We start from the raw sequence: 13,501 nt of genomic DNA, 5'->3' as shown, positions 1-13,501 counted from the left end.
CATCTGCATGATTTGTGAAACCAGAGGCCGTATTTAGTAGTCCCATTTAAAGGCATATTGGAGAACCGTTCTGTACGTATATGTGTATGCTTTATGTGCGCGTGCATGGGTGTGTGTGTATGTAAAGTCAGATACTTGGTCAAAGCGCAGCACATTTGCAGCACTTGGGAGAGAGGAGGGTTTTTCAGCTGGAGGGCTTGTGAAACATGAGACTTTCCTCTCATTAAAGGAGAAGCTGTGTTTAAACCAAAGCTTGTTTGCTCCTGCTGTAATATGTTTGCGAACATCAGCGGGAGCAAATAAACACATTTGCTCCGCTCGGCTTTAGAAGAACAACAACGGGGGAAAAAAGTCGGCCTGTGACTGAACTAAACGGAACGGTTTATACAGAATCACACAGAGGGAGAAACTAATAACGCTGCATATGTCTTCATCTTAGCGAACGTGCAGCTGCAGAAGCTCGACGGGAACAAAGCCGGAAATCCCACAATTTATTGTATTCCCCGTCTGCATGTTAAACAGCTTAACACGTCCATCTGAACATGGCACGGCAATGAGGAGGTCTACCACGGGAATGAAAGGAGCTGAGCGCAACATATGGTCTACATGTAGGGGGTAGACGGTAGTGCAATAATAACTGTACTCTTGCACTACTGGGTATTTGTGGGCTGGTGGTTACCTACATAAACTTCCAATTAGGATTATTTGTACAGAAGAGAAAGCAAAATAAATGGATAGTTAAAAAGCAGCAATACAATTGTCTTTTAAGGACTGGAGTAAGTGGATTTGCATGTTAAAGGGATGGTACGCACCAAAATGAAATATACGTGTTATTCATTTCTTTTTCAGCCTGTCCTGTATAATAGAAGCAAACGGCACTGGCCTGGTGCTGCTCAAAGTGCCAACAGGATACATTTGAACTCAGCTTTAATCGTTGCTTTCCAGAAATCAAGACCCAGCTACTCACAAAAAATAAATAAATCTGCAAACCTTGGTGTGAAAAGTTTAATGTAGAAATCATTTTTCTTTTTGCCAAACTACACCTGGCAACTATATCACAATGCAGAGGGATATAATAACATGATTAATAAATGGTCAACTGATAAGATATATAATTTTCGTTATTGTAAACTAAAATGTATAATTATAAAGTGATATTTAACAATCTTGACGAACCTGAGGTTATAACTAACATTATATTTAGTAATTATAACATTAATTAGAATTACTAACGTTAAATAATCATTACTATAGTATGATTTCTGTTCATATTATTTACACATACTGGTCATTTTATCAGGTACATCTGTTCAACTGTTCGTTTATGCCTTATCAGCAGCAAGTCAGTGCATTTAGGTTTATAGACATGGTCAAGACAACCTGCTGTAACTGTGTCCTGAGTCTGAGGCCACCAAATGCTGCCGTTTAGTAGAGGTTGTTGCAACATAGAAAAACAATAATGGATTGCATTTATATAGCGCTTTTCTAGGCACCCAAAGTGCTTTACGATTCCACTATTCATTCACTCTCACATTCACACAAAGCGCATGTTTCTTTCATTTTCTGAAAAGACTTTGTGAACTAACTAAAAAATACTGGCAACCACCAGTGCTGCCTTTCAGCCTCCTAATAGACACACCTTTGGTATCAATTTGAAAATCCTAAGTGCTTCTTTCTTGAGTAATCGATTTCACAAGATTTTCAGAAAACTTGACCTATGAGATTTGAACTCATCCAAGATTTAATTAGATGCAGTATGGTATCTATTTGAAGCTCCTACATCACTTTGTTCTCGAGTTATCACATTTACAAACCTAGGTGTCCAAGCTGCCTGCACGGCGGGATGATGACAATACCTCAACAGCCTTTTACAGCCGAGGGGTCATAAAAACCAGAACAAAAAATAAATAAATCAGAGGAAGTTTTATTCTTTGTTGGTTTAGTAAAGTTTTTATGACATATGAGGCACTGATAGACAGTCTGGATGTCTATAAGACTGTGAGTGAATTGCTTTCAAAAGGTTCTGTGTTTTTACTGTAATACTTGTACGGATTTACCTAAATCTTGCATACATTTATATGACTCCAATAATACAATTTAATATAATAGTAATTTAACTAACACTGAAACTAATAAAAACTAAATTAAAACTAAACATTTTCTAAAAACAGTGAAAGACACAGGATACCAACCACACCCTCAAAGTTTATAGCCTTGTGATTTCCATGTTTTGCATTAATTATAATATAAAGTTATCTGTAAAAATTAATTAAAGTTTAAATATTCATTACACAGACTTTATCAACCACATACAAAGACTTTTGAACATCAGTTTCAACTTTAGTTTAACCACCCAGTTAATGCTTGTTGATGGTTTATTCAACACCTATTAACCAATCAGTAAACACTAATAAGCCTGCCATTGTTGAACTAAATTTAAGATTGATTAAACATTATTTACCATTTATTTATCCATTCATTTTTAACCATTTATTAAAGATAATAATGTTATCAAAGTATGCATCTACCACTTTGAAAAGGCCAAACATGACAGGATGCAAACATAAAGCTGGCCACCCTCAGCCAAGCTGTAACATTAGCTATCTGCATTCTTCCTGTGGTTGGAGGGTGTAGTTTGGCTGAAAGAAAATTATTTGTACCCAAACGTGCTGAATATTTTTGGGTAACTTGAGCCAATATTTCTGGAATAAAAAGACGTCGCTGCTCAGATTTCCAGGTGTTTTTTGTTGTGTTTTGTCTTTTGGTGTTGTTGCCACTATGAGCGTCACAAGAAATAAATACAAGAAAACTGCCTTTACCTTGTTTCGATTATTTTTGCACAGCTACAATTTTTCTGTAAATAGTGAATCCCTTTACATTGATCGGTTTACTTTCTTATTAAATAGCAGAATATGGATTTGGGTTTTCAAACAGAACATTAAGGCATTAAATGGACAGCAAGGTTCTCAAAAGGCAAACTAATCACAATCTGTGGACGTGTGTGACAGATAAGTATAAAAAGCTGTCTGCATCACATTAGCAAATGAAGCAAACCAATGCCACGTCTCTTATTATGACCAGGCAGGGTTAAATGGGTTTGAATTATGAATTAGCCTGAGACAAATGCAATTTAAAGTGGGCTGTACAATAGATAATCAGCAGGCCACACTCAACAGGAGGAGCAAACCAAACGCTTGTCTCAATTTTGAGCTTCAACTTGAAAACTGCGGCAGCTTTTCAGCAAACTGTGAAATATCTCTATTAGAAATGTGCATCCAATCAAATGTGAGACAAGTGACTAAATACGTTCTTATTGATTTGCAATTGAATCCTCAGGTGAGAGTCATTAGATGTAACACTAAAACAAACACATTCCCCGACTCGTAGATTTTCATGTTATTGCTTGACTTTTTCTTGTAAATGTCCAGAGCTGTAATGACTGGATCATCCTTCACTCCAAATTTGTGTGAGCAAAGCCGTTGTTTGACCCCCCCTCGACTCTGCGAATTGTTACCCTTAAGAACGGCATACTCCGAGTAACTCACCCACATATGTCGCATTTGTACTCTCGCATGCCAAGATGTCTCTTCACGTGGTTCCTGGCGTCTCCCAGCTGAGCGGTTGCGAAGTTGCAGATCTTGCACATGAAGGGCTTAGACCCTGCAAAACACAGCACGGAGAAATCACATGCAACAATAATATTATGTTTGAAAGAAACGGCAATTTTAATAAAACACGACTGCGTAAGCGCTGGGCAGAAATCTGATTTTACATTACGGATCATTTTTCAATGCCAGGCGTGGAGAACTGTTATTAGTTCTGTGCTAGGGCTTCAATCTACTTCACAGCTACGAAATGACTTCAGAATTATAGAAACAGATGCCCTTACTCCAGCCCCCATAAAAACTACAGTCACACTCCAAGTGCCAAGCAGCTCTTCTTTCACTCTCTATCTATCCTTGTCACTCTCCTTCATCTCTTACCTACTCTTCCTTTGCCTGTGGATGCGTAAATTGGATTCCAAAGGTCAGGGCGAATACGTAAATCAATTCTGTGTGCGCTCACTACCGCCCATTCCATCATTAAAGCGCTAATCACTCTGGCGGGCTTCGCAGGGAGGTTTCTCCCTAATTATTGTCATTAATAAGTCCTGAGGGCGGGGTAGCATTTGAGAGAGTGGCAAAGCTTCTTCCTGCTATTCATCATTTAAGAGCAGAGCGAGGGTGAGGGCCAATGCCTGTACTATCTCTGTGATGCACTCACATCTACCAGCTCAAAGAGAAGGAAAAAAAAAAACGTTGGACATGCTACACCATCTCAAATTTTAAATATAGAACACAAAAAAAATGCTTATTACAAATGCAAGTTTACATTTCTTCAAAGATTCAAGCTATAATTAGTAAGTAACATGAATATTTTGTTCAACAGCGGCACAGCACAGTATCACACTCCAATATAAGTGGCAGCCTGGTGTAATATCCACGTATGCATCTTTGAGCAAACCCTCAGCCTCTCCCGGTGAATATCCCAAGACGTTGTACAATATTTATTCCAGGGGCAGCCGCTGATTTGATTAAGCACTTTGTGTAGATTACTAATTCGTTCATACACGGTTCACTTGCTGTGAGCTGGAAGTACGACACATTGAATTTTATGCCGGTAACGAAGATTGAAAGGCAAGCCTGTGCTAACAAGGCCCATAAACACAAGGGACGGGGAGTGGGGGTGGGTCAACACATGGGCAAAGACAACCTCTTCATTTCACATGTCTCCATAGTATACCACACACACACACACGCACAGCATAAAAACAAGAGCAAATAAAGGCAAAAAACAAATATCTCGGTCCAAAACTCTACCCTTCACACCTTAATAAATTGACACTTTCTCTCTCTCTCTCTCTCTCTCTCTCTCTCTCTCACACACACACACACACACACACACACACACACACACACATTAATTAAAAGAAGAAGAAAAAAAGATTACAAAACAAACTCAGCAACACCCATAAAAAAGACAGATGCACACACTCACACCACACCCACTGTCACACCTACACCTACCTGCATCTAGATTCAGAGCCCCACCTCACACCTTTGCATGCGCTTGCAGACACACACATTATATTCATAAACAATAATCACCCGTGGACAAACAGAAGGAGAGACAATCATTCTTCCCCCTTCTCACTCACTCACACACACACACACACACACACACACACACACACACACACACAGTCATATGCAACCTAAAGTTGAGGTGAGAGAGAGAGAGAGAGAGAGAGAGAGAGAGAGAGAGAGAGAGGCGTGGGGAGCTGATTTGTCCAGATGGCTGGCTGAGTATGAAACATGGCAGAAAGGAGAGCGATGTAACGTCCCTCAGTTCTCACATCTTATCACATTAATACTCTACCACTCCACTTAAACAGCCTCCGTGAAACTGAAATTGACCATCAATGCAGTGTCATGTTAAATTAATATTGCCATCCACATAGGGGCGATGTGGCTCCTGCACATCCCAGATGAGACAGGGAATGACTAATTAATTTCCTGAGAGGAGAGAGGAACCTCTTGCAATGTTTCACTACGTGCTCACGCACACACACACACACACACACACACACACACACACACACACACACACACACACACACACACACACACAAACGTCTCGCACATGATGCACACCCCTGTCACAGCCTTGGCTTTAACTTTCATGTTTAGAGGAAAAGAATAATAGCTGATAATTTCATACAAATAAACACATTTTGCTTCCACTTCCACTATTCTGCAGTTTCAATACTGCGGTTTCATCTGTGAACAGTCTTGCGGGTGTTCAGTCAAAGTTTATTTTAATCTGTTGCCTTGTTTTTACTTGTTTTATGCTGCAAAAAATAGATTTACTCTGCATTACAGTGGGTGCATTGGAACATGGTTAGTGCGGTGCCACAAGTCACATGAATATTAAACATGATTCTTTAGAGGAAAATTTTCACCTGTTCCTGTCAGCACAAAGTGTGAAACACATACTTTAACAGAATGCAAGAGGGGGAGGATAGGAAGAGAAAAGCACCACGCATAAAAGTCTGATGGCAACTGTGAGAACACAAAAAAAAACAAAAAACCTTTAAAATATGTGGTTTTATTAAAAGAAGCTCTATAGGAGTTCAGCATTATACTCCAGAAAGTTCAGAAGCAGACACCGGACACATTAAAGACAAACTGAAACACTGAAGCAACACAGTCGAAAGATTCTGCCTCTTAATATGGCCCGGGATCCAAAATTACATTTAATTTCCCATCATGCAACTCCATACCACCATTCTTTAGACACCCAGTGCATAACGCTGCCACTATATCCCCCACTTCCTATTAAAAGGACTCAAGCCTGTAAGTCAAAAGAAACCTCGTGACATTATCAGACATATATACTTAAACTTCACACTTAATAAACTCAGCTTAATGGGAAAAAACACACACATGCTAATAATTTATCAGTCTCATGACGGGTTATAGACAAAAAACACTCTTTTCTTCCAAGTATAACATTTCCAAAAATCAAGTAAGTATTTAGGGTAAAAGCGAACTGGGATTTCCTCCTAAACAAAATGTAAAACCACGTTCCACGAATAACCAAGAAGGCAAAAATAAACAAAAAGAAGATAAAGAACATTTCTGTTCTGCCTTACTGATTTTTTTTTTTCACAAATCAACTACCTTCCATTATAGGTCTGAAATATCCTATAAGATAACTTCAGACTAAAACTCCTGATAAGGCCTCCTTTTCTGTCTGAACAACTCCAGTTCGCTTCCTTCACTCTACCCTTTCAAGCAAAAAGTTTAGAGTCATCATAAACGTCTTTGCTTCATAATCACCGCCGTTCCCATTTGTGTTTCTATAGTGCTAAAAACGTTGTCTTTCTCCCTCTGGATTTAAGGTCTATAGAGCAGCATATGGTACCACCTCAAGGGTGGATGGTGATGGTGTGTAGAGGTATGAATAAGCATCCCACTGTACACTCCCCCCCACCCCCATCCCCCTGAACCCTCCAGCGAAAGGTGGGTCCTGCAGCACGACGCATTGGCATGGAAAATGAGCTATTAAATCCAAAGCTGTAAATACTTCAGTGTTGCATTGGTCTGCTCTCTGCTTTCGTCCTGCTTTCAACTTTTTATTTGCCAAAATTTAATTCGCTGATTAGTTTAATGCTGATAAATCAGCATCTCATCTATTCAGATATATCTCATCTATTCTAATAAATCAGCATCTAATTTTTTTATCCTTAAAAAAAAAAACTTCTCTTTGGGACCTTTTTTTGTTTGTTTTTTCGTGTTGCATGGAGTGGTTTAATGTGTAGGGGTTTGCTTAAGAAATAAACATTCCATGGTTCAATTCTCGGATGAGACACGTATTCCGTCAGGAAGGGAGTCCAAATTGACCGTGAGAATCTACGTGCTGTAGCAACCTCTCGACAATAATGGAGTAGTCAAAAAGCAGCCTTTATGTAACCTTTCTGGGTATTCTTGGCTACCAAAACAGGCTAGAAATAAAATACACTGTGATGATTAGAAATTACAAGAGTCAATTGCTTTTTAATTTCTTCTACACATGCTAAATGACAAAAATCATCTGTAAGGATTTAAAGATCCTAGAAATGTTTGTATCAAAAGCCAGTATGGGTTAAACCATCACTAAAGTGTTTAAACTTAACACTATACAGCAGACCAGTGGAGCACCTATCATTTTAATTCCTGGCTATTGCTACAAACACAAATTACATCCTGCATACTAGCAAGAGTGGATAACATGTGTTATCATTGCTTTAAGGCTCGGTCTGAGGTCAGACAGCTCACTCCAGTGAAAAAGTGACCAATTTACCTCAAAATGCAAATTTTAGCTGCGCCCTCATTGGCAAAATGCGAGCATGTGTATGCGATTCCTTTAAGGGACAAATTGACAAATCTGTGTGCAGCCTCCCACTGCCGTCTCCTGATTTCTCTGATTAATCAAGTGAATAAAAACTAGGTCTTAATTAAAAGGATCTGGACGTGCTCCCAGCTCAGAAACTGGCAGACCCCCACCGTGCTGCTCCGCAGTCGGCCCCACAAACAAACTCCCAGAATAAATGACCAGCACATAAAAAGGTGAATAATTCACTGTAATGAGGGAACTTAGCAATAATAACAACTGACATATGTCGTCAAAATGAAGTGAAATGGGTGCTTTCTGGAAACAAGACAGCATTAAGGAAAGTGGAGATGCAGTCTCATAAACAAGAAAACAACTCTACTGCATAAAAATAGGTAAACCTAAAAAAAAAAAAAGAATAATAAAAATGAAGTAGTGATCATTTGAACCCCTGGAATGTGCCCTTGACTCAAAGCCTCGAGTTGGGACCTCAGTGTCAAAGCTTTCATTTTCTTAAGTAACACTAAGTAAGTGCCCTCAAAACTCAAGAATTATGACAGAGGGTGGAATTATGAATACGTATAGACTAACCATTAATAAGAAGAAAGTGGAAGCTCAACATTAATCATCAAGATTTTAACCTCTAATTCTTATAGCTTTAAGCAGTTTGGTCTAAGCTGTGAAAAATATGACTTTGGCACACAAGGTGACTGGCAGAAAGGATGTTTTCTTGTCTGTAACATTCCAGTACTGCAGTTTCACTAATTGAACAGTATTTACTATACAATCGTTTTAGCCTAGATTATGAAGTACACCACACAGTATGCACTTAGATAAGACATACTGGAAGTATCATTTCTGTGTTTACTACAAAAGCGGTACGTAGTAAAACTACAGTCCCCACACAAACCATCCACTGTCACAGGATATCAAACCATCCTGTTTTTATCTTTTCTTCAACACACATTTACATACACACACACACAGAAACACAAGGGCACAATCATACACACACATGGTAAGCACAGAGCATGGACTTCAATTAAAGTCCCATTAAAGTTTCGGCTGAAAGGGGGATGGACCATAGGAGGCAGAGAGGGGCATTTATTGATGGCGCCCTCACATCTCGTTCCTGCATTAAGTTGATTTTAAAAGCAATTAATACACATGGTCAGGGAAAAGTAATGGAGAGCCCCATGTTCTTAACCTGCCGGACATTTCCCAGCCGAAGTCCTGACCAACGCAGGCCTGCTTTGCATTATAAATGACAAGATAAATCTTAATGGATTGAGGATAATCAGCTAGCCATGAAGGCTGACATATACACACATTCACCAGGCATACGAGCGCACAAACATGGATGTACAGACACGAGGGAAATTAAAGGCTTTGAATACGTCTGCATTGATTATTTTAAATTATTAGCCCACCTCTCTTTGGACCTCCAATGCTTTTAGCCTAAGCTTTAACACATTTACAGAGACTTATTGACTATAATTACAACTGAGTCCTAGTAATGGACACATCAATTATGAGTCGCACATGTCTCTGACCAAGCGTTGCTCAGGGAATCCCAATCTGGGGTCCATTAGCGTCTCTCCTGCTGGTCTGAAGCTCAATCAGTCTTTACCTTCACCTCTACTGAAACAGCTATTACCTGGCTGAAGTAGATAGTAGCTCTAACATTAGCTTGAACTGCCAAAAGAAGAGGCGCCCAATACTTTGGGACCTAAAACAAAGGCCTAATAGCTGAGGAGCTACACAAATGACAGCTTTTCTTTCCTTTTGCAATTTCTGGACTGAATCTGATAATAACCACCAAGCCAATCTGTATCACTTATAGAAGGTTTAGTCATTTGTGTAAGAACTGGGAAGTGCAATTGTTAATAAAGTGTATGTGAATATATGATACATTTTCACTTTTTTAAATCACAAGCAGCTTTCTAAGCGGAAATAAATGGATAAATTGCAATTCCAAGCACTTAAAATATGCATTACCAAGTTAATAATTTCAATATTTGCAGTAAAGATGAGGTTTACAAAGGATATACAAAGGATTATGAGCACCTTCCTAAAACTATGTTGTCATGTAATGTTTTAGCAAACTCACTGTGGGCTGCAGATGCCTCATTAATGTGCCCCCTTGTTTTTAATAGCGCAAGTAAAAAAGAAGAATCATAGCTGTGGCTTGCTTTTACACAAAAAAACAAACATACTGCATTGATGCATATTTACTGTGTGGGAACAAGGTCCAAAAAAGAGGGAGAAGGAACAGTTCAAGAAAGCAAGCGTACGTACCGGTGTGAGTGCGAATGTGTGCCAGGAAGGCCATAGAGTTGCTGCTCTTGCACACCTTGCCACAGTATTTGCACACGTTGCCCTGGTTCTCCTCCCGTTCGCGGTTGATCTGCTCCGTGTCCTCCAGCACGTACTTGTTGACCTCCCTCAGGAGCTCCTCGTGTTTCTCCTTGATGTGATAAAACAGATCCTGCTCTGATTCAAATCGATCCGTGCACTTGACACACTTGAAGCTTGCGCCCCCTTCGGGCAGCTCCTCCACACTGTTCTGCTCGTTGCGAAGGTGGGCAGCGCTGGTCAGGTGCTGGTGCAGGTTGCTCTCGGTGTAGAAGGACTTGCCGCAGACCAAACAGTGGAAATGCCTCTCCTTGGAAGGATGCTTCATCGAGATGTGGACATTGAGGCCGCTGATGCCGTCCGCCATGAATCCGCAGTCCTCGCAGCGTATGCGAGAGTTGCTTCCTTTGGTTTCCTCCCTCACCTTTGCTTCCTTGGGTTTGAGCTTCTTGACGTATGCGGAGCTGGGAGACACTAAGCCAGAGGTCACTGGTGATCCTCCAGTCAAACATATCATGGTGGCTTCACCTTCCAGAGACAGGCCTTCCTGTGCAGCCTGCTCCTGCTCAGCTAGGAACTTCACAGATACAATACAGGCATCAAAGGGAAGGGCTTTGGACATTTGTGTGTCTCTAGTCATAACGTCTACCTTTAAATGTTCATCATCTGCTTGTTTACCCTCTTGTTCCTGGCTCTCTGGCTGTGCCAACTCAGAGACTGAAAGCTGACATTCTTCATCCTGCTGGGCTTCAGAATCTGCTGTTAGCTCAGTCGCTTCAATGGTCATCTCTGGTTCACCACAAGCAGGAGATGTAATTGCATTTGCTTGCTTCTCATCTCCACCTACAAGCACATCATTAACCAGCTCTGTGGTGACACAGGGCGCAGGTGTATTCTGGCCTTCCACAGATTGACTGTCTATGGGACAGGATTCAGACACCTCTGCGGGACTCACGGATTCACATTCAGGGTTAGAATTTGCTGCAGGAAGCTCCGTGATATCATTCAGCTTTAGAGGGAGTGCGAAGGCTCTTTGTCCTTCGCTCCCTTTTTGTTCCAGATATTTCTGACTTTTCTGCTTGTGTTTCTCTGTGCTTGCATGGCGGGACATTTCCCTGCTTGTTACAGCATAGTAACTGCACGCTAAACAGACATACTCAAAATCTCTGGTGTGTTTTCTCTTGACGTGAAGATGGAGGGACGGAATAGATTGAGCAACAAAATCACAGAGGCTGCAGGCATTGACAGAGTCATATTTACTTTTTTTCTGGTTTGCCTCTGGCTGAGTTTGCTCGTCTCCACCGTGTTCTTTGGAAGTTGTGTCATCAGATTCTTCCTCTGTGCCGGTGGTCTCTACGATGGTATTCGGCTCCTTGGTTTCCTGAATTGATGTATTTATGTGATTTGTGATTGGGTTCTTACTTGTGCATTCTTGTGCACGTCTAACATGCTTCTTTGTTAAACAGTGACGATCCATGTCTCCTTTGGTCACACAGCTGTAGTTGCACAGAGTGCAGCTGTAGCCATAATCTTTGCTGTGTTTACGGCGAACATGAACACTGAGGTTGGTGGCGTTGGACACCACCAGGCCACAGTATCCACATGTGGTTGTGGAGCCTTGCTTTGGTCTTCCTCTTTTCTTACTGGGAGGTCCCAGCTCTAACTCTTCCTCCTCAGCTAACACGGCTTTGGCAGCCTCAGCTGCCTCGTCAGTTTCCTGTTCTCCTCCTGTCAACGTATCTACCCCTTCTCCCCCGAGCATCTGAGCTACGTCATCTATAACAGCACCATCTCCAGCACCATCTCTGCTTACCCTGTCGACATATACTTCAGATTTTGAGCTCTTGCTTTCTTTCTCCTGCTGCTGCATGTGGCTATCTGAGGACAGGTGAGAATCCATCCACTCAGATGTGGCAGAAAGAAAGTTGCACAATTTGCAACGGTACCAGTCCTGGTCAAGGTGTTTGACACGAGCATGGTTCTCCAGCAGCGTAGCTGTGCTGACCCTAAAATCACAGTTTGCGCACTTCAGCTGGAACCTGCTGAGGGTGCGTTTGGGGGTCACTCGTGTTGAAGTAGCCTTCATGCTACTGCCAGGATCCACAGCCTCCTCCCGGTCATCTATGCTTTCATCAGCATCAACTGAAAGACAGTTCAGAGATACAATTGTTAAATATAACTTAAAAAAAGAAAAGAAAAGAAAAAAAGACAGGCACATTTTTTATTCTACTACCTATTACAAATATTATATTAAGCCAATGCTTAATTCACATGTAATGCTAAAGGCTTAGAACTGTGGAGAACAGGATATACTCACATGTATACGGGGTGTCTTTGGTGTGGTATCTCTGGATGTGAACATCTAGAGGAGCCTTGTCCCTAAACTCTTGCCCACAGTAGTTGCAGGAATGAATAATCTTGGGTTTTGGGATTCGCTTGCTCACTCTTCTCTCTTGTGTAGGGATTGTTCCTTCTTGCTCTACCTGCTGTTTGTCTAATACACTTTGCTTTTCAGTTACATCCTTCATGTTTGTGCCTTTGTCACTTGCGACTGATCTCAGTTCATCACGATCAGAATCTTGTTCCTGTTTAACCTCAGCGCCACTCTCTGCCTCCATGTCTGCCTCCTGCTGGATTTCAGCAGGACTCACATTAGAGATATTTGCACTTTTCTCCAAAGGTTGTGCAGCTTTGTCAGACATCTTTCCGTGCTTTCGTGCAAAGTGGATCTTCAGTGATCTCGGGCATTTGGCTGAGAAGCCACAAACTGTGCAGAGGTTGTCGCCGTCTTTAGGTGCAGAATTCGGACTTGGTCTCTCAATGACTTCTTCATCTGCTTCATCGAGCTCAGCAGCACTGGGCGAGTCTCCTGCAGTTTCCTCCATTTCCACATCATCTGTATGCACTTGCCCACTGATGTTATTTTCAGCCACTTTCTCCTCAATGGCTTCCTCTCCTGATATCACTGTTTCATCCATATCATATCCTGCTATGATTACACACAACAGTGAAGCTGATCGCTATCATCAGAGCTGGTTCAGAATCCTGAAAGAGGGGGGAAGATGGAAGACAAAATGTCAGACATCTTTATTTGTCTGAAATACACTTTAGTGTATGCTATAAAAAAAAGAAAAGGAAATAGTAAAAAGTTAAGTTCAGCGAGACAAACAACAGCTAACAACAAGCTTCTGAAAAGTATTCCTTCTGCAGCATTCTCGGACCAAGCACAAGT

General features: G+C 41.1%; 1 protein-coding gene across 1 annotated transcript in view; it reads right to left on the bottom strand.

The window, feature by feature from the left end:
• The window catches only part of znf407 (zinc finger protein 407), a 165,894-nt gene that overhangs the window by 145,374 nt on the left and 7,019 nt on the right, over nt 1–13,501 (bottom strand). The window contains exons 2-4 of the mRNA XM_085422463.1: nt 12,587–13,314; nt 10,213–12,411; nt 3,546–3,660 (exon numbers count right to left, since the gene is read on the bottom strand). Coding sequence (XP_085278589.1) covers nt 3,546–3,660; nt 10,213–12,411; nt 12,587–13,247 — 2,975 coding nt within the window. The 5' untranslated portion in view covers nt 13,248–13,314. The remainder of the gene's footprint in view (nt 1–3,545; nt 3,661–10,212; nt 12,412–12,586; nt 13,315–13,501) is intronic.

The sequence above is a fragment of the Rhamphochromis longiceps genome, linkage group LG11 (assembly GCF_057381845.1).
Source record: "Rhamphochromis longiceps isolate RC_006_pf linkage group LG11, R_longiceps_female_GT1.1, whole genome shotgun sequence".
Classification (NCBI taxonomy): Eukaryota; Metazoa; Chordata; class Actinopteri; order Cichliformes; family Cichlidae; genus Rhamphochromis; species Rhamphochromis longiceps.
This window is presented reverse-complemented; position numbering and strand designations above follow the sequence as displayed.